The sequence below is a fragment of the Lates calcarifer genome, linkage group LG9, assembly GCF_001640805.2.
Source record: "Lates calcarifer isolate ASB-BC8 linkage group LG9, TLL_Latcal_v3, whole genome shotgun sequence".
Taxonomy (NCBI): Eukaryota; Metazoa; Chordata; class Actinopteri; family Centropomidae; genus Lates; species Lates calcarifer.
The window spans coordinates 10,546,423-10,567,852 of record NC_066841.1 but is presented as its reverse complement, the minus strand read 5'-3'; the positions used below and the strand labels follow the sequence as shown (position 1 = coordinate 10,567,852).

At 41.6% G+C, this 21,430-nt stretch overlaps 2 protein-coding genes across 3 annotated transcripts; one reads left to right on the top strand and one right to left on the bottom strand.

The window, feature by feature from the left end:
* Nucleotides 1-1,789: 1,789 nt before the first annotated feature.
* Nucleotides 1,790-21,403, bottom strand: LOC108879848 (glycolipid transfer protein). 2 transcript variants are annotated; one of them, XM_051072904.1, is made up of 6 exons: nucleotides 21,192-21,403; nucleotides 20,658-20,716; nucleotides 20,366-20,499; nucleotides 20,088-20,238; nucleotides 19,719-19,930; nucleotides 1,790-5,336 (listed from the first exon to the last, which is right to left on the bottom strand). In XM_051072904.1, the coding sequence occupies exons 1-5, from the start codon at nucleotides 21,292-21,294 to the stop codon at nucleotides 19,748-19,750; spliced, it is 630 nt and encodes a 209-aa protein (XP_050928861.1). In that variant the 5' UTR covers nucleotides 21,295-21,403; the 3' UTR covers nucleotides 1,790-5,336; nucleotides 19,719-19,747. The 2 variants fall into 2 exon arrangements, with proteins under 2 accessions (XP_050928861.1, XP_018526783.1); XM_018671267.2 differs by lacking the exon at nucleotides 1,790-5,336 and having other exon boundaries at nucleotides 18,670-19,930; nucleotides 21,192-21,402.
* Nucleotides 5,219-17,326, top strand: LOC108879847 (protein FAM222A). Its single transcript, XM_018671266.2, has 2 exons — nucleotides 5,219-5,350; nucleotides 14,605-17,326. Exons 1-2 carry the CDS (start codon nucleotides 5,221-5,223, stop codon nucleotides 16,032-16,034), a joined length of 1,560 nt encoding a protein of 519 aa, XP_018526782.1. The 5' UTR covers nucleotides 5,219-5,220; the 3' UTR covers nucleotides 16,035-17,326.
* Nucleotides 21,404-21,430: the final 27 nt, after the last annotated feature.

Here is a 21,430-nt window from a genome sequence, read left to right as displayed (position 1 = left end):
CTTTATGTGTAAATCAATCTTTCGCTAACTTAAGACTTTTCATATTTAATATGTCATTTTTCTGGATTTCCAAATAACTAACTTTTTTTTAGATGGTAAATCGATTGTGAAATGTTGATTGATGTAGTTTTCATATTGGTAGTAGATTACCATAAAGTGTGTAAATCGCTTTGCACAGTAGACCAATGAGGAATTTGTGCAGGGGGGAAACTGCAATTTACAGACTCTGAAGAACATGAGGGAAATTTAGTTTGTACAATAATGATGTGCGGGTTTATATTTGATTTATAAAAACAGCAGACTTTACCTTATTATGTGCGTCTTTGCAATGGTGAGGCAATATGTTGAAGGTACTGTAGAGAAGAGATCAGTCAGTTTGATGATTGACTGCCGCTACAGAGTTGAAGACCTGTGATTTCCGGCACGATCCTGACTTCTGCGCCCTCGGCTTCATTAGAACCCAGCTGTGTTGCGGCTGCTACATGAAATTCTGCATGAGCAAAAGTGTAATGTTAAATGTTTTTTTCCAGACACCCGGCCACTGATGCTGCATGATTTACATCCAACTGAATGCTGTGGACATCTGTCAGAATATTGCCCAGCAATTGTATTTACATAAATTTTGCACTGGCACACAAGTTGTATAGGAAACGCTTTTAAAAACTGTTGTAATACCTTTTACAGGAGCTAATCTCAATGGAAATGAGGCTCATTGTTATCAGCCTCGGGCCTTGAGTGTTCTTGCAGTGTAGTGCAGTGTGGCTCTGGGTTGTTTGGTTATCCTGTATGTGAACCTTTGTGTCCTTTTTTCTTCTTTCTCCACAGAGAAGGAGAGAAGAGAAATCTGGGTCTCTCTTATATGCTGCTCTGATACCAATTATGCAAACTATTATAGAATTTAACCAGGGCAGCTCTTATCGGCTAATCCAGAAGTAATAGATTCTATTAAAAATGTATGAGGGGGTTGGGGGATCTGTGTGTGTATGTGTGTGTGTGAGGAAGGGTGTATAGAGATGAATCCAGCAGCTGCAGCAGCCCTGTATGTCAGACTGCTTGTCTGGTCTCCATTACTTAAACAGGTTCCTGCAGTGCCTACTTTGAAGACGGTGTAAAAGCCATACATAATATACAATTAATTATACAATAAGTGGATTGTTATTCATGGGCCATGTCATGTTCATTCAAAGAGGGACACTGCTTTTTCTCCTCTCTAATAACCAATAGCTCTTTGTTAATCATTTCTTTCTTTCTAAATTAGTCTTCTTTTTTTTGCTTTTGTGTTCTTTCCCTTTCCCCTCTTCGCTCGTCTGCAATTTCTGAGTGGAAGGAAGGAAAAACATTAGCATAGCACTCACATGCTAATCCACCCAGAGAGTGAAAAGGGTGCTCGTCTTAAACCTTTTTCATTATCATCTAATTATTAACTGAGGATTCTGAGAACTGCTAACAGGAGCTGAGATGGTTCGGTTAAGGAGGGGTGAATGTGTGTGTAAATGTGGCAGGGCGAGTGTGCGTGTGTGTAAAGCCAGTGTGTATCTTTTTTTTCCCTGTGCATTTCATGTTTGCTGAGAGGGAGGCTCTCTTTGCAATTTGCCTCTATCTTCGCTCTGACCCTTGATGCTGTGCAGAGTCATAAAAGACTCCAGAAGGTCAGACAGATGCTCTCGTCTGAGTCCCTGTATAATTTAGGGCTTTTTCCCGCTTTGATGGTTATTCTTATGCTGCCACTTTGCACAGCCAAACAGGTAAAAAGTTAGGCATGGCCCATATTTGATTTTTTAAAACATAATATTGTGTGGGTAATCATGCATACCCAGCTTTATTATCCAAAGAAATAGCATAGACAGTCTGCAGTTTAACATAAGTCAGGCTCCCTATTATAGCATGTATATGATTTGTGCTAGTTTGATGACAATGCATCAATAGCTGTCTCCAGAAAATTAGCTATAGGGTATATTTTTTCTTGAACAGATGCTATTAAAATAATAACAAGTAAGGCATCAGCTATCTGCCTGCTAAACTGAAGCAGCCATTATAAAGTCTCTCCATCACTTCCCTTATGGCTCCCTCAGTTGACCTTATCTTCTCAGAAAATGCCCCATTCCTGATCCCAGGATGGATGACATTAGAAAATGAGGCATTTTAAATCCTGTCAATGATGAGGGAAGAGGCTTAAAAATAAACATGTCTACCAAAACAACCTTATCAGGGAAACTGGGGGGGGACAGTCAGATGGACTGCGAAGCAAAAGGTCTTTATCTCACTGGCACGCCCTCAGCGGACCACATCACGCTGCCTTATCAGCTGTGTGGATGTCACCCGAGAGTGGCGAGGATTAGACGTCCTTGCAGCTTAAACTTTGCGTCCTTCTCCTTAATATGCGTGTTACAGAAGTCCTTGAGGAAGTGAACTTGTAAGACGCTCAAAGTGCCAAAGTATGGGCTTTGGGGTAAATGTGAAACGTGAGATATATGGTTTATAACCTCTACCATAATGTGTTCCATAAAGACTAGCTGCTGATTGAGCAGCTGATTGAAGCAAACTGTCTTGGACGGAGAGTAACACACTGACTATTATGTTAATGACAAAGATCTTTGACCTTATTTGTGAAGGTTGAGTTGAACTACAATAATGACTGCCATTTTTAAGATTGCTGACAGTTACTTTGCCGTCGTCAGATATAATTTCAGCAGTCACAGTTGTGAGAAATCTTGATATGACATCATAAGAAAGTGCAAGACACAGAACTTTTTTTGTTGAGCAGAACATTAAATGGAGAACTGATATTGCTTGAGAACTTAGCCCAGATATTATCATGAATTCTGGGAGCGCTTTCATCTCTTATCTCTCTTCCCTTTTTCGGGTAATTCTATTCAAGAGCAAGAAGGCAATTTTAAGCTTAAGTTTTCATAAAATCTCTTTAAATTTAAAATTTAGATAGCAGGGATGAAAGAAACCATCATTACTTGTACTTTATGCATCGTATCTAGCTCCCGTTTCTGCTTTCAGTGAAACTTTTTTTTCTCAAAGCCACTGCTGGCCTCCCTTTGAATTATAATGACCTCCTTGATGTATTTTCTTCCAGCTGCAAATTACGGGGGTAATGGAAGGTATTCCAATTCACGTCTCATTTTCTGCTAGTGAAGGGATTTCCCTGGAGATACTTTTTTCTCTCTTGTGTTCCTTCTGCGTTTTCGGCACCTCCCTCCCGACAAATGTGTGGTAATGGAAGGGGTTGTTGTGAAACTGCTATTATTTCCAAAATGGAATCTGACCATGCCGAGGCTTTTAGCTCCTCAGATGTGTGTGCTCAGACGAGACAGGTTGCACCGAGCAGTTTTGAAGTGGGCTTGTCACCAAGGGACAGATGTTGAGCGGAGGAGGGGAAGCGGGCGCACGAGGAAGAGAAGAGCGAGGGCTGGCACCTGAGTAAAATGAAAGCCACTCTGTCTCTTCTTCCTTTTTGAGGCGAAGGTAATCATGTTTCTGCAGCTCATCACTGAACACTCTGTTCTGTGGTTGACTCACTTTAGCTGGCCCCTGGACCCTGAGGGAGAAATGAAGGCAAAAATCCTGAAGAACTGAAAAACCAAACGAGAAAAAGAGGCAGTCTGACAGCTGTATGCTGCAGGCTTATATCACCCTTGTTGGGGACTACTGTCTTGAAATGAAAATAGGCCTACTGTGTCTCTTTCTATTAGCAATCATTGGATTTATCAACCATTAACGACAGACTTATAGGCCACACATCTGTCATATTTTGCATTGATTGCAGTTGTTGGTCTACAAGATACCTGATTTACATACGGTAATAAGTATTTTATGGTAGCCCCAGGTTTTTTAGTTTTGCAGTGCTAGCTTTCAGATTTGCTGACTCTTTCAGATAATCAAAGAGAATGTCAAATGCGATTATCTCTGAAATATTCCCCCAATGCCTGGCTTTCTTTTCAGAGTGATTGCTTCAATCAGCACAGCTGTGGAGAGGCGCCTTCTTTTTCAGACCCAGCCTCTCATTTCCTCCGACAATACTTAACTCTGCAAACAGCCCAGCCTATTTTAGGGAGTGAGCTGGTTTTGGCTTTCTCTGCTGATCAATACAGCCATAAATTTATGGAACAAGGAACCCAGGTCTCAGGGCTAGTTACAAATTGAAACACACAGCCTGAGGCTACAGGAGGCCTTGTAAATGATCTGTGTGATTGCAGCCGACAGACCAAGGTTGATAACAGGAAAGAACCATCATAACAACTAAGCAGGGGGAGGAGATGGAGTCATCATTAAGTGATATTACTTTCTTAAATGCACAGTCTCGGCAGTTCAAAGCGGGGCTTCGGAGTTTTAATATGGTAAAAGGACCCAAGACGTTGAAGAGTTTTAAGATATCTAAGCTACTGAAGTAACGTGGAAGCAATGTTTTTGAAAGAGGAGAGTCTCCTATGGGGTTTTTGTGTGGTGTGCATGCCTGCAGTTTTCTTCAAATTGATGTTTGATGCAAGAGTTTGAATGTATTGCTTATCATTTGATTTTTCTTCCAAACTTTAAGTTGGCATCTACTTTCTTTCCAGTGATCCTCAGATCTATGTGGCATGACAATGCAATCGGATAAAGGTTTCTAAGTCATGCTAGCACTGTTTCTTTATGGATGACAGTATTGGTCCACCACCTTGGTCCAGACTGGAATATCTCAACAACTACAGCCCTGAATGCCATAAAATTTCATACAGGCATTTGTGGTCTTTAGAGAATGAGACTTACAGACTTTGCTGGTCCTCTGACTTTACCTTCAGTGGTACCACAAGGCTGACATTTTTGTTTTTTTGTGAAATATCTCAATGGCTAATTGATGGGATTGCCATGAAATTTTGATACTGACATTCAGAATTTAAATACCGCCATTCAAAATTTAAATTAATTGTTTATGACCTAATATCTGCAAAACAAATGATATTCCCATCAGCCTCAATTGATACTCTAATGTGCTAAGTAGCTAACGTTGAACGTGATTTACATATACCTGCTTAACACCAGCATGTTAGCTTTGTCATCATGACAATATTAGCATGCTGAAGTTAGCATTTAGCCCAAAACGCTGTTGCTTTTAGTCTTGTTTAATCAGCATTACCTTTGGTGTTCATAGTATTGGCTATAAAGTGAAAACCATTGTTTTCCCCTTTATTCTAGCAGGTTTACCCAGGCTGTGTACAGCCCTAGTGAACTAACATGCTGGCCTGTATCCAGAGACGGCAGAACCTCTCGTCGCAGCATCTGGCCTGCACACCCAAAAGCCTCGATGTTCCACCACCGCCATTACTGCTGCCAGTACCACCACTGCAGCCCTGCACACACAAAGGTGAGTCTGTATCAGACGGCAAGCACTCTACAGATTTATCAGTTGAACAGGCCAGTTTAAGACAATATTAGTGACTGGTAGGATTTCTTGGTCTTGCTCCAGAATGACTTTTTAATGTTGATGTTCAGCTTGACCTTGCCATCTCCCAAGTTCACATAAAGATCATTCAAAAAATGGAGAAAACCAGTCAAACAAAAAAAAGCAGCTCTGCACAAGCATTGTCCTTTTAAGTTTGGACCCTTGGATGCCACTGTAGCTTTCTCATGCCAGCATGGTCTGAACTCCTGGGAGAAGAGCCAACTCCTGTTTTTTATACAACAGCGGCCCCTCCTACTCCAGGAAATAACAATTAGTAAATTGATTAACTTGCAGTAGTGATTTATCTGTTACACAATAGATAAATACCACAAGTTAACACTAGAAAAACACCCCTAAACACAATCAACAGAATAAATATCAACACAACTGCTCATAATCAGCATTTTCTGTCAAACACATTATAACCTTCCTTCATCTATATCTCACGTGACACATTCCTCCAGAAACCTGACCAGAAAAAGGGTCCAAATAGGGTGGGACTGGTTTGTCAGATCTTGGGTCCAAACCAGGGAATGGCTATGCATCTAGATATCTATCTGTTTGATGCTTTCTTTGTAAAAGACATCAAATATCTTAGCGAGTATGGTCACAATGTACAAACAACATTAGTTGAATACATAGAAACGCATGGTTCTAGCAGTGAGTTGAGATTTCAGCTGTTGCAAAGCTTCTCGAATTAAAAATAATGGGCCTCCTGATGATGATGCCTTTTAATTGGGCTGCTAATCAGCGTGCTCCTGCAGTGCAAATGCGTTCAGGTCAAAGTGGACTCTGAAATTACAGAGTTAATCAACTCTCCCATACAGGGTCACTAATGATGTTCACATTTTGTGCAGAAAGCGCTCGCACATCAGTGTTGTTTGACCTTCATTTTGACTGATTATACCGCATGCACAGAAAGGTTCAGTGGGTATCTTTGGGACTAACCTGGATTGACATTTGTGATTAGATTTCTTTCAGTTAATTGGTTTAATGCAGCATGTCTGCAGATTTAGTTCTTGGTCTGATCTTTTTTTTTTTTTTTAAACATACACAACTCTACATCCATATTATTTGTGAAGTGATCCAAATTACACAGTCTCTTTTCTTCCTGGATAGTCCAGATTCATATAATGAGATCAAACTACAAATGAAGTTATTCTGCTGTGGTTTCCTTTTCTCAATTGCTTTAAAAAAATTGCTGATGCCTCATACTCTGCTGGGTCTGGTTTGAAGCTATATTGAAGATCTACTACTTACAGTTTAGGAGCTCAGCTGAGTGTGTGTGTGTGTGTGTTGGTGTTGTAGTTTCATAAATGCACTTAGCCATAAAATATCTTAAATTATTATTATTATTAACAACAACAACAACAACAACAATAATAATAATAATATATTAAAATATTTGGTCCTTTTGTTTACTTTTTGGTATAAATGTTGGAGATGTTATTATTCTGAGCCTGTGCTGTCATATATTTAATGTGTTGTCTGTATTTAAACCCATGGAAGAATAGCTACTGCACTGCAGAAGCTAACAGGGGTCAATGTACGTACATGTAACAGTACAGTTCAGGCTTTCTCTGAGAAAGAAAAAGTATGCAAATATTGGCCAGTAACATGGTGTACATTCAGATGATATGTGTGTCTTTTGTGTGTAGGACAGGGCAGTGTTCCAGGTGATCTTATCTGACTGACCCTGTTGCCAGTAAATGTTTCGTTCATTTGCATGGGGCTGTGCATTTTCATATAGAATACCATTATTTACGTATCATGCACCGCACTGTTATACAAAGTTTAACTGAGCATGTAATTATCAGATTTCAGCGTCTGTTTTAACTTAACACCTGATTGTACACACAGGTGTTTACGTATGTTTTGGATAGATAAGAGCCGTAAGAGTTACCCTGATCTAACAGGTGCAACAAGACTAACAGGGATATCAGCCAAGGGAAGTGTATAATAACAACATGAGCCTGAGATGAGGTCCAATCAGCCAGATGAAGAGGAAATACCTGTGTAGTGGTGTCACAGACAGACTGTGTAGTTAATTGATGACAGTTTTTTTGCAGTATTATTTTTAGACTTCACTGTATATCCAACTGACCTCATGTTTGAAATGCTGAAATTCCTCCTCTCTCAAGCTCCATCTCCCCCATCTCCTCATCTCCCATCTCTCTCCCTGGGTGAAATGCCTCTTTGTCTTTTTTTTGTTGTTGTTGTTATTAAATATTAATTGGGAATCAGTGGAGCACTTGTCTGCTAAACGTTAGGACAGAAGGGCCTAGTTTGCCTGAGGCAGAACCAGGGGTGCATTTCTCATCCTGTTTACCTGCAGGGCCTCCCACCCTTCCACCCCCACCCACCACCCATTGAGTTTTATGTACTGCGACTGTGCGTAGTGCAGCACCCCTCCAGCTCAAGCCTGACATTTCAAGCACAGCCATGGGGGAAACAGACCGCCAATGGGAGCTCAGTCTGTGTGGCCCCGGCTCCTTCATTAAATGAGTCGTTGTTGGATCGAGTTAAATGGGGACAGTCTTTGGTCGCTGCTGTGCTTTTGAAAGCCATTTCCATTTTTAGCCATCAATAAATGGAAGGCAGAGGGCATGAAAGCTCTCAGCCACACAGACCCATGTGAAAGATTTCTGAGAAACGAGTGTTAGGAATTATGCGATGAGAGTGAATGAGAGCTGCGTGCTCTTCTCTGCTATCTCAGCTTGAAAGCAGGGGCTGGAAATGCTTCTTTTTTTTCCCACGCTGCTGGCCTGGCCTGTGCTCAGGCCGGCTTTTAGACGGGGAAACTTTGCCCAAGCTGGGCCAAGCGGCACAGAAACAAATGAGGAGTGACACTGGTGCAAAGGAGTATTCGCCAGAGCCTCCTTGAGCACACATAACTAAGTGTTCAACCCTGAGGTTACTCTGTTCTATGAGCACCCTTCATGTAGAGATTATGGACATGGAAACAGCGAGGCATGTGAAAATGGGGTGAATGGGTGTCTGTATTTTTATTTTTGTGTGTTTGTGAATGTTATGAAGAGAGAAGTTAGTGTGAGTGAGATTTAAGAGCATGCGCCCTGGTGTCAGCACATCCTGTGTCTACTGTTTCCATTTCATACATCTCTATCTAATGGTTGTCTTGGTTGTTAGGTTGCCTAAACCACATGGAGGCATTAACTGGCAACCTTTTGTTAACCTCTTAGGAGATAAATATTAATGCCTTTTCATTGAAGTACTTTGACACGAGGAAAGCTGCTGATACTGCACCTTACTGGTGATGAGACTCTTTAAACCTGTATTAATCATTAGCTCTGTTTCTAACAGCAGCAGGCGGCCGTTTTCAGCAAACAACTCTGCTGCCCTGTCCAGCACTAAACAGAAAAGATAACTAATGTTACTCGCTGATTAAAAATGTCAAATATTTAGCAGGCTAACATTAAAGATTTTTAATGTATAGACTACATCATATCTTAATAGAATATGATTTGCCTTTATATTTGTCAGGTGGCCTGAAACACAGCTTCAACTGAATGCAAATGTTGAAGAAACATAAGTCACCCTGTAGCTGTGTGTTATTGCAACTAGTTTAATCAGGTTTTGTCTGCAAGTTTGCATGGCAGATGGCTCTAAATACTACAGTACCCATGAGCCTCGGCCACTGTTACTATGGAGAACCAATCAAAGCTGGTACAAGTCACAACGACAGCTAGTTCAAAACAGTACATTGTTACATTTGGGAACAAAACAGTGTTATATTGTTGCCAAATTTATCCCAAAATTGACCCAGAATCTAAAAGTGAGCTGATTTCAAATGCACCTTGGGAATTGTAGTTGGCTTCTCAACTATGTTTTTTATGTACCCATACACTTATTTTTCAACCAAAGTTATTTTCTACCACAATTGTTTTATATTTTGTGCTAATAAAGCTCGGAGAGTTTTACGTCTATCTAAGCCCTAGAAGTGCTCCAACTGTGAGTCACCTAAAATTATCGATGAGAAAATGAATGGGACTATTACTTCCAGAGCCAGGGGCGCCTGAAATCGCTCTTATACCTTGGAAACTCTGTAACAACTTAATAAATCATTGCCATTGTGGTAGCTGTGTAGCTCTGTGCTTGGTTTGACATGTTATGCCCCTGGCTGAAGATGGAAATTGACTGACTGAAGTTATCCATCAACAATGAATACAATTTACATATAATCATGTAAATGACGCAAAATAAATAAACAGGATAATTTTATTTTCAATTTGTGGCGAGAACCCAGCAGCTGCTAGTTTCTGTGTTCGTTGCTCTGTCTTAACCAGCAGATAGTCAACTGTAGAAGCTCATCTCAAACAGATGACTGAAGGCAGGGCCAATTAATTACATGGTTCTAATGACTGGGCTTATTGGGCCAAGTGGGTGCAAAGAGGAGGTTGTCATGGTAACAGAGCCATAGGTTTTAAATGCATTGTGAATGTGCTGAGCTCAGTCCCTGGTTATTAAGTTAGGCCAGAGTATTTTAAATATCAGGATTATTGGTGTGGTAAACAAGTATTTACGCCTGCTGAGAAGCACTGTTCTGTAATTAACTGCCAGTTCTCGGTGCCGTGTTCCTGCTGAGGATTTGACTCTTGAAAAACATGCTATCTCACAGAAGTGTTCACAATAAGTCTTCAGCGTAACATCAAAAGACCTGTGGGATTTTATTTGGCTGGCAGTTCAGCCAACACGCACAGATATTAATAAGGAATAATTTATGAATTTTTGTTTTATCTCCTGTGGGAATCATATCTAGCGGTCATTCTAATTGTTTCCTTATGTTGGCCCCTGCGGGTATTTAATGGCTGGAAGTGGTGGTTTTGGAAAGGCAATGAGCTGGGCCCAACTCCTGTTTTTCAGCTCTGCCCCTGGGGCTTGTTTTGCCCATAAATTAGTGATTAACTTAAACTGCTCCAAAACAATGAAGTCTCCAGCTTCTAATCTGGAGAGAAATGGCTTCGAGTGTGACCACGGGAAAAAGATTAAGCAGTTTAAAGTGGCAGAATTGTATGGGGGTGGAATCAGGCTTATGAAAGACCATATATATACATGCACACGCCATGGTGTGACTAAAAATGCCATGTTTTATCCCCCTCAGATTATTTTTATGCTAACATTTTTGAAATCTCTTTGTTTAAGTCACAAATACACACACGCACAATAAATTACGCCTAGTGGTGATTAGAGTTTATGATTTGCCCCCCACCCCCACCCCCAACTGTTTCTTTCAAAGCAAGTCTCCTGCATAGAAAGAAGAAATCAGGATTAGGTGTTTCCTATGAAAGTGTGCCAGTTTCACTCAGCATGGTGCCACAACAGTTGAGCAGCATGTTTAATGTGCAGAGCCCCCTCGAACCAAGAAAATATTCAAGCCAGAGTAGCAGGGACCATTAAATCTATCAATCTAGAGCTGTAGATGCGTCGCACATCAGCATCATTATGCAGATTTTTGAGGAAAAGAAAAATCCAAACAAGCTTTTTAATCCCACGTAACCTACTTCAATCAGACCCCCCCCTCCCGTCTGAAAGCAAGTGTGTGGAGAAATTGTTAAAGGGTCAAAGAATTTAAATGTATAAGCGCTGCATGATGCCTTGGCCAAGGTAGCCTGCAAAAAGTGGCTGATGTTGTTTTCTGTGCTGGTTTTTTTTTTTTTTTTCCCTCTGTGCCTCTGCTCTCTGTCAGGGCTGAGGAGTGAAACAGCGTGCAGTCTGCAGGTTCAGGGTGATTAAGTGCTTAAGGTCAGACTGCTAATTATCTCTCTGCCATTCCTTACCTGACAACACGTAGCTGCCATTTCCCCGTTGTCATGTGAACAGCCTCATATTTGTTTTCATTTTTTATCTTAGTTTTACACCACCGAATATTGTTGTGACTGCACAGAAAACCATGTCACAATAAAATGTATAGTTGACAATCTAAAGAAGATTTTTTAGACTGAATTCACAGATGAGTAGTTTATCTGTTTGTTGTATCTGTTTTAACCAAGCCACTGGTTTGCAGAGGTAAAGCTAGAGAGAGATGGTAAGGATAGGATAGAAATAAAGATTTATCTTTCAGCCGCCCGTGGTGACCCCAGGTTTGGGGGTAAACAGAAGTAATGTAATTTTGAGCCACTTTCAGTTGGTCTGTGGTCTATGCCGAACATTTCCTCTGGATTAAGTGCTGACTATGTACTAAAATTTAAGCCTGCATAAATGAGCTACCAGAAGAGCAACATAAATAAAATCGTCTCCTAAAGGCAACATAGGCTCATTAAGAGACTCCTACTTTTCTTGAGGTAAAAGTGTACAGCTGTGTTGTAGCTGAGGCATTTCACCTGCTCGGTGAAAGCATTTACTAATTTACTGGCTTGTACATTCTTGTGCTGCAGTTCAAATACCTGGGTTTTAAAAGAGCAAAATAGCTGGGATGAATATAATGTCTGCAGCCCACTAAGTAATAATAAGGTTGGTGGAAAAAGTTGGCCTCATTTGTACATTTTTACTATTTATTTATTTGCTTGTTGTCAGGATAAAGGCCAAAATGAGCTGGAAGCAGCCGATGCGCGTGTTTTGAAATATGCCAGCTGTTTAAAAAAAGGGTCAAATGCACAGCAAAAAATAAAGCAACAACGCAAAGCTTTCAAATTCGATTTCGGAAAGTGCAAATGACACCTGCGGAGCACCATAGAAGTGATGCATCAATTATCACTTTTGCTTGTATGCATGGGCCCTTATGTTGAGAGTTTGGGTGAGACAGCACCCTCTGCAAAGTAGGCTCTTGGCTTTCAGAATCAGAATCAGAATCTGAATCTGAATTTTTGGCACGTTCAGAGGGAAACTTCAGCTATCACAGTGACACATAATTAATGATCCACACATTTTAGGTACTTTTTGAGTTGGGTGTGTTTTTGCAATGAAATGAACCAGATTTTGTACAAAAAATTCAAGATACACTTTTTACCACTGCTACCAGCCACCACTGACTGGTAACCACGACGTGCTGTGCTCAGTTTACTGCAATTTAACACCACTGATTGGTATTAAAGTCCTCAAGGTTGAAACAATTACCCCTGGTTGTAATTTAGAGGAGCTTTAATGCCAGTCATGCTGTTTCTGATCTCAGTTTTAACTTCACATTATCCAAGACCGGCTCAAAAATCATCCCCCTTTTCATGCATGTGCCACACAGTAGTGGTCTTACATATGTGAATGCGGAGTGGGGAAGGCCTGTTTGCTAATGAGGTTTCCATAGTGCCACATTAAGGCAGCCACAGTGGGAAGTGCAGCTGTGTTGTGTCTCCACGGCTCTGACAGGGCTGTAATCTCTGGACTAACAATATCAGACACCCTGTGAAGACGTGTTAGCATTCAAAGTGCTTGAAATGTTTGCGGAACAGCAAGCCAATCGCAGCACGCAGGGCTTAACACTGACATTTTACCGAGCAAGAAAACGGCTAAATTATCTGTCTTTGGTAATTGAGCAACATTGTCTTAGGGCAGAAAATAGAAAGTTGTGTGCTGTGGTAGCAATGCCGGCGTGTCTTGATTTGAGGATTTGTTATACTCTAATATCATTTCCCATCACCTAAGCTTCTTTCAGGTGGGTGAGAACCACCTCCTCTACATTTCATTTTGCAGTCATGAATATTCAGTTTTTAGCCAAAGGCCAGAAACTGTTATTGCAGCTGGTTTTTCCCCGTTACCTCTCTCTCTCCCTGTGAGTAGGATTATGGGAAACCAGAGAAGAGAGAGCTCACATCTTGATGTTGTATACAGTATAAACACCTCTCCACCATCCCAGATGTCATTGTTTTCTATAGCAGCACTACACCATGATACATAATAAGCAGTGTTTTGCTTTGTTGTATTTCTCTGTAGAATTCATTCATGCTCCTGGCACCATGGTGCTTGCTCCTTCTGCTCCGCTGGGAGATTTCTGGATGGATTGAGCACTCCACCTTACCTCTTTCCTCCATTTTAAACACCCAATTTATTTCTTTCATGAGATGGATCTTGTAGATTGAATCATTTTCACAGTCGGGAGGCTCACTGTAGGCCTGAAATGAAATGAACTCCCAAATCAATTTCAAATGGGAACAACAAGTGAGCCTCTCCCCTGCATAGCTGGAATTGGTTTTGTTATTGAAAATGAAATGAAGTGTTTTGGTTTTTTTTTTTTTTTTTTTTTTTAGCCCTTTTGTTGCAGATTACAGGCTTGTTATTTTGCCTGCCATGATTTCTGCCAATTTACAGCGTGATCCAGGTTAATTTCGGAGCTTTTTCTTTTTATGTCAGGAATTCCATAAAAGTGTCATTCGGAAAGGTGGCGGTAATTTCTAACAGGTGATTTATTGTTTTTAAATGGAGGGGCCCCTTCTCCACCTTTCCTTTGTTGCGAGGAGTTAAGCAGCCATGAAATTGCCTGAATAATAGTATTTAAATCCAATCTTAGTTTGTCCTGTTAGCTTTCTCACACAAACACACACACAATTCAATCAGTGGTGCTCTCTGTGATTTTGTCCGCCCCCCCATCTGCGACGACTTTTCCTTCACAATTCAGGATCCGGGCTTTTACAGTAAAAAGGTTCAGGTTCATAAAAGCATGAAGTGGGATAAAATTTCATAGCCAGGAACCAATGATGCCTGAATGATGAGAGTGTTACTGAAAAAATACCAAATATTAAGCGTGGATCAGCATTTAGGCAAATTACTGAAATATCAATCAATAATTAATCCAATCAGTGATTTTTTACCTTTTGTCTAAAGCACAGCTGCTTGTTCCTCAATCTTTGGTTTTAACACCTAAATATCTTCAAATCTGTCTCATTGGAGCCACTGCAGTAAAATTAGTGTCTCTCCCCTCTCCTGTTGCCACTGCTCTTCTCCCTTTTTTTTTGATTTCCTTTGGTAAACTAATTCTCTGTTGAACAAAGTCTGACTTAATTTCATTAAGCACTGATCAAGCAGTGCTGGAGGTGTTTCCCTCCCTAAAATTGGTTTGTAAGACACGTCGATGTCTCCCATTATTCCCTGAAATAGGTTTGAGAATGAAAGGGAAAAAACAACAGAATAACAAACACACACACACACACACACACACACACACAAGATAAAAGGTTTTCATCGGGCTTCTGGTAGACTAATCACTTATTTTTGTCTGTTTCCTTTCTCAGGCGAGCCAGCCTCCATGATTTCTCGGTACCCCTCTCCTGCAGAGTTGGATGCTTTTGCCCAGAAGACCGCCAACAGCCCGCTGTCCATCAAAATCTTCCCATCTGACGTGCGGGTGCCGCAGCACAAACAGCTCAACAAAACAGTCAACGGCTTAGACACCACAGGCCACCGCTACAGCCCGTATTCACACCCGTACTCAGGAGGCTACCAGGGCTTGCTGGCCATCGTCAAAGCCTCTGTTGTGGTCAAAGGTGTGGTGAAAAACTCAGAGGGCAGGAGGACTAAACATGCAAACACACAGGCCTCTGTGGCACCGTATAATAATCCTCTGAATAATGGCTACACTGTCAGACACGGGCACAAGGCCTATCATATAAGCGCATGTAAGCCCCCTGATGTACCCATTGAGACACTTTGTTCTAGTGCAGGGATGGCCTCCGGAGATCAGAGCCTGGCCCCCCAGTCTGAGCTGGCAGAGGTTCAAAGCCTGATGAGGCAGATGAGCAGAGTTCCCCACAGCCAGGCCCCGCAGCTGGGGGGGGAGGCTCGAGCCAGCCCCTCTCTGCAGGCTGTGGCTGCAGTGGCACATTCAGACTCAGACTTTGTCCTGGGAGTGCCGCCCCAGAGCAGTCTGGCATTCACGGGAGCGGTGCTACCTACACAGAGCGCAGACATAGCCAAAGCTGGTTACTTAGAGAAAGGAGACTACACAGTGTGGCAGCACAAACATCAAATGCAGCAGCAGCAGCAGCAGCAGTCGTATCAGCATGTAGCAGTGAGGATGTACAGTGTGAGTAACAGTGCTCAGGGGCACAGAGCAGCAGAGGCTGGGGTTGGCCAGTCTCCTCAAACCTGCCTCCCTTTGGCGTGCTCCTCACAGCTGTCCTACAGGCCGCATCCCCCCAGCGTAGGTACTGGGCAGGAGCGGGTCAGCGGCTCCTCTCTGAACTGTGCTCCCATGCAGGGGGAGTTCTCTGTCGGACAGTACTTCGCCCCTCTCTGGGACGGCGTCGTGACCACCCCTAACAGCGACTGTTATACTTCTCAGGTGCTGGCAACGGGTACATGTGCAGCCAGGCCGAGAGATCTGGGGCTCTCCCATCCACATCTCCACCCAAACCGCCATCAACACAACCACCACCACCACAACCATCCTCAGCGTCACCAGCCGCAGCTCCACCCTCCTTTTCCCCCTCACACCCAGGCCTACAGCGCAGACCAAAACCTCTGTTGCGGGCTGCCTAGTTCTAGCCTGTGCCACGCCGCAGTACTTAGCAGCAGCCTGCAGTCTCTGGAGTGCCTCATCAGTGAGATCCACCCTCCCTGCATCAAAGAACGCATGCTGGGCCGTGGGTACGAAGCCATGGGGATGCCTCAGCTGCTGGAGCACCACCAGCAAACCCACATCCAACTCCCTGTCTACAGATAAGACGAGGTGCTGGTACACAACGGGACGCAGGTGCGAAAAACCTATTATAGGAAGAGGACGTGCGTCAGTTCAGACATCTATGAGACTGAGACATGCCTTTTTTAGTTTGTGCATGTACTGTATTTGTAGAAGGCTTTGTGCTATAAGCCCGATGGTAAATGATAATCATGACTTAAGATATAGGTTTATCTTATGGACTTCTCATGTTTTATTTTTATATCCTAAATGGCCATCAAATATGCCTGCTGTTCTTCATTTAATTACCAATGCTGAGCACCCAATCAGAGTTTGCCATTACATTTTTAAAACAAACAAAGTCTTATTTTGCAGGTGATTCCTCCGTAGGCCTTTACAAAAATGGAAACTCACTGAACTGAAATAATCATTGGTACCCTTCTAAAAAACACTTGAATCTGGGAAGGATCTCTTTTTGTGAATATATTGTATATTTTTACATACAATGGCTTCTTATTTGAGAGGGAACATTCCTTAATTATCCACTGAAATATTAGTTGTTTGCTGCTTCATTAGTTTTGTCCTCTTTTCAGTGACTCCCGTGTTATACACACACACACACACACACACACACACACACACACAGCGCACCCGGCTTCTGCAATATGATGCAAATCTCCTAGCTGCTGTATGGGGAAACATTTTCATCATTTGCGTACAAATGTGATTTTTTTTTGTTTTGTTTTTTTTTGTTATGCAGTCATAGACAAGGTTATGTTATTTAACATCTTAATTGATTTAACATTGTCACGCTGAGCTCAGCATATTAGGACTGTTGCATATCCAAATCAACACTGTGGCATTCAGGCCAAGCAACATGTGCCCTTTGGTTGTTATTTTTGTTTATTTCGTTTGATATTTTTAAGAGGTTGTGTGGACATTTTTCTTGAATGAAAAAATATTTTTTTTCCTCTGGAAGGTTGTGACACTGTTTCACACAACGGCGTGCTATGTTTTGGAGCAGGCCACCTGAATCATTTACACTATCTTCTTTGTAGGGCTATATTATCTCTGATGGTGTGAGACGTGAGACTGAGTAGATCTTTGTGTGTCTGCACTGGTTCTGTAATACTATTTATTTATGTCGGCCTGTTGAGTTAAATAGAAAACTGTCTCTATAATTATAAAGTGCAATTATTATATATGAACATGTGAGCGCTCTCCATGAAGTATGTTGGTGAAATAACTACATTTTGCAATGTATGACCCTAAACCCTCACCCCTTTTTTGCCTCTTCTTAATAAGGATTGTCAAGTAAATGAAATTTTCTAAACCCAGCAAGTAGTTTGTGTTATTGCATATTATTAGCTCTAATCTGTCAAACGTGTAGCCGGGAAGACGGCGTGATTATATTCATGAATGATAAACTAGCTGTGGAAAGACGAGACATTTTTCTGGTTTTATTGCAAAGGGATTTAAAGCTTAACCACCGGGCGTGTCTTTTTTTGCAGCCACAGATCTCATTTTATTAAGATCCATCTTTTCACTGGAGGATCTCAGGTTTATAATATGATGTAAGTCAATGCTTAGCTAAAATACATTGGACTGGGTGCTCTATAAATGATGCAAGTTGAAAGCACTAATTTTGTTATAGTGAATTATGTTAGTGTAGATGGATGGCCAGCGCTTGAGGCAGAAGCCATTGAATACCTCAAAATACATATAAATGTGCTGGCCTTCTCCTTAAGATATTACATTTGTGTATGAAAAATACAAGCTTTCTTGAAGATAAATCTACATGAATATTACTGTTCACATTATTTAGAAATGGGCTTGCTATTACCCAGCGACTGAATTGCTAATCTTAGATGGTGTGCCTGCATGCACCTCTTATTTCGCTTCATTTGTCCCTCTAAATTGGACGCTATAGCAGTAATGTAGTTTAGATCACCACAGACATAAAATGCGCACCCACTTTAAGTAGCCTATTACAAAACAAATAACCTGGATGGCGTGAATAATGGCATTAGATGCACTGTTGTGAATAAAACTGCAATATTCAATTGATGACTTCACTGCAGATAAATATTTCAGAGTTAAAGGTCAGTGGTTTTGTCATTGAGGCTTTGCTGTAAATGATTTCCTGTCTTTAGCCCATTGTGTTCCGGCTTCGCTTGGAGCTTTTCCATCCTATCTATCAGTCAGGACAGGCCAGGCCAGGCCACTCTTCTGATAAACCTACAGGATTACAGACATGCTCCTCTTGCTCTCTCTCAGAGACGATTAGCTCAGGCTGCGGCTCCTTTGGGAGAGGAACCAGAGCCACTCTGGCCTCTGGGACACACTTCAGATAAGTAAGACTGGGCAGAGGAAGAGGTTGGTCGATTTGGAGGATTAGGAGACATGAAAAAGAGAGGGGATTTTCCCTCAGATTAACAGCCAATGTTTGAATTTAAAAAAAAAAATAGTGCTCCAACTCAAATGTACCAGCATTTTTATCATCAGCCAGCCTTGGAAACATTTTTGCTGAGAGCAGATTCAGGTTTATCAAGACCTTTCTACAAAACAGCCCTTGCAGAATTAAAGACAACATCAATAAAAACAGTTTTTAAGGAGCCATTTAAGATCTCATTAGGCTGTAACTATATCTGCACTGCAAACATAGTTTGATTTTTAACAGGAACATAATTTCAAATGTCTCATGCAGAAACTGCACTGCAAATGTGATTACAAAAGAAACAAAAAGCATGTAAATATCGCCACCTAGAGTAAAACTAATGAACTGAATGTGTAAGTGTGATTTTACTGGTTTGACTAAAAGTTTTAGTCAATAATCAAACATGAAGATTTTGTGATAAGAACAAATCTGATGATAGCTGATTATCCAGAAACAAACAACCAATCTTAAAGTATTCATACAGAAAATGTGGATCCACTAGTAATTAATAACCTATTAATAAATGTGCACATGACACACTGTGTCCTGGAATTTAAGCTATTTTTAGACATCATAGCATGAGGCAAAAATAGGAATGTAGCAGGCCACAGAAGAATACAAACAAAACAAGCTCACACAGCTCAACCACACCTCCCTGCTAAACACAGACACACAACAAACTCATCCCAGGGAAAAAGCCTCTGGGGGGGAAAAAAAAAAGTCTCTCTCTGAAACAGAATTGCTTGCAAATATATTCACTCTGCGCTCGCTTCAAAAATATTAAGTATTTGTTCAGTAACACCAAGGTACTCAGTGGACTCCAGCAATTAATATACAAGTGGAAATGTACTGTTAAATTAAAAAGTCACTGGGGCCGCTGATCCCAGGTTAACAGCTGAGGTAACGCTTGGGCTCAGGAGGCAGAGAAAAATTAATAGAAATGTTTCCCCGTACTAATAGAACATTTCTGTATTCTTCTCTCAATGGGTCAGGTGAAAGCTGCCAGTTAATGCTATAAATAAAGCAGCTCCACAATTACATAATCTGAGTGGTGCTGTAACAATCTTTCAGTTATTTGGAATTTTGTACAAGAACAAACATAACCTTCTGTTAGAGTGATTGTTTAAATTTCAGGCATTTGCATAATTTTAAGACCAAATATACAGTATTAATATTAAGTAAGGCATAATCAAGAGTAATAAATACCACACTTAAAAGGAAAATTAAAACAATCCTATTAAAAACAACTTCAAATGCCAGACTTGTCTGACACAAGAAGGACACTCCTGCACCTGTCCAGTCCAGTGAATGTCCTGGGCCGTCAAACAGTGTAGTCCAGCTCTGCGTTTAGATCTGTGTACATGTCGTAGATGGCATCTATAGTGGCAGTGTAATTAACCAGGAACTGACGCACGTTTGCCAGACAGTCCTCCTCCTTCACTTCCTCTCCCTTCGACAGTGCCTTGAGAAAGTTTGATCTGTAGGGAGCTGCGTGTAACGCTGCCTGCAGCATACAAAAAAAAAAAAGAACTTGTGTGAACGTTAAATAGACGCAGTCCTTCAACACATCACAATCTACTGTTTCAAATGAGTCAGGTTTTGTCAACTGTTTTTATTCTAAAAATAAAATCAATGGTTAAGAATGGAAACATCTTCCTCACTTGGAAAATCCTCTGCACAAACCAGCCATGGTATTTCTTCAGCGCCTCTTGGTAGGCTTTGGTGACATTGACCTGAATCAGGTTGGGGTTGTTCTCATCCCTGTCTCCATCTGCCAAACTCTGCAGCAGGATCTGTATGAAACGGAGACCCCTGCAGGAGAGACCCAGTATTGAAAAAGAAAAAAAGAAGAGAAACAAGCCAGTTTTGTTTGTTTCAGCTCAACAACTGAGGGTTCAACAATCAGTGTGACATAACACCGAGTTCAGGGAGTGCTCACCTTTTCAGCCACATCAGAGCTAATGTTGCTCCAACTTTAGGCCACTCTGCTGCATGGGCTTCTCGCTCTGCCACCAGGATATCCTGCAGGGTGACATACTTTGCAGGATCCTTCATATATACTCCTCTAATTTTCTGAAAAAAAAAAGAAGAAAAAAATACATGAGTTGAGTTTGCATGGAGGGGGCTGCACCACTGGGCCCCAGCTCACATTTAAATTCCTAACTGTGGTATGAAAACACACCAGTGCACTGGCAGAGGCGTGAAAATGCACAGACAGATCCGTATCTCACCGTTATATTGCCATTAATGTCGGATTTGATGACTGAAAACACTGTTGATCCCAAGCAGTCTGAAAGAGAGACAGACATTTGAGAGCAAAGCAATAAAATATGAATGACTTTATCACACATGTCCCTGGCTCAAAGGGGGGGATGGATACAAATCAGCCTTTTCAAATAGGAGAGGGGGGGTGCAGTGAATACATAGTCTCAGTTAAATCACAATGAGGTCAATGTGTGAGCTGTTCAATGAGTAAACAAAGAGTTTCTCTATAGGCTTCAGCTGGTTCAGGTCCCCACCGTGACCCAGCAGCTCCACTTCAGCCGTGTGTGTGTGTGTGTGTGTGTGTGTGTGGGAAAAAAACACGTCCTGTCTTAAAGGCACACTCGCAGATCAAACAAGTGACAAGCCATTTGAATCAACAATGTCATGAGGAACAAGTCGGCAAAGTATGAACCGTAACATCGACTGCCACGCGCCAGCAGCGTCTCGTGAAGTCACCTTTAAGCGTGTTTTTATATCGACTTCCAAGTAGATATACTCACCAAAGAATGCAGGGATATGAGAAACAGTGTCCAGGAACAACTTTGTGTCCACCGACTTGTCAGGAGGCAGCTCTTTGAATTGGTTGTCCAGTAAAAGAGACATAGCGCTGCCGTATAAACGCCGCGATGAAAGAGCAGCAACAGTTGGAGTAGCGAGTAGCTCTCGGCTGGAAAGAACCCGGAACTCTCTTCTTGTCAGATGGGTGGGGAAGCGCCACCAGCCCCTATCACTATCGTCC

Bases quoted from the DNA above. Each gene is read 5' to 3' on its own strand.
- LOC108879847 (XM_018671266.2), top strand. From the start codon at position 5,221: ATGCTGGCCTGTATCCAGAGACGGCAGAACCTCTCGTCGCAGCATCTG. The intron at 5,351-14,604 runs GTGAGTCTGTAT...TTCCTTTCTCAG, and splicing joins GCAGCCCTGCACACACAAAG to GCGAGCCAGCCTCCATGATT.
- LOC108879848 (XM_051072904.1), bottom strand. From the start codon at position 21,294: ATGTCTCTTTTACTGGACAACCAATTCAAAGAGCTGCCTCCTGACAAG. The intron at 20,500-20,657 runs GTGAGATACGGA...TTTTTTTTTCAG, and splicing joins ACATTAATGGCAATATAACG to AAAATTAGAGGAGTATATAT. The intron at 20,239-20,365 runs GTGAGCACTCCC...TCTCTCCTGCAG, and splicing joins GCTCTGATGTGGCTGAAAAG to GGGTCTCCGTTTCATACAGA.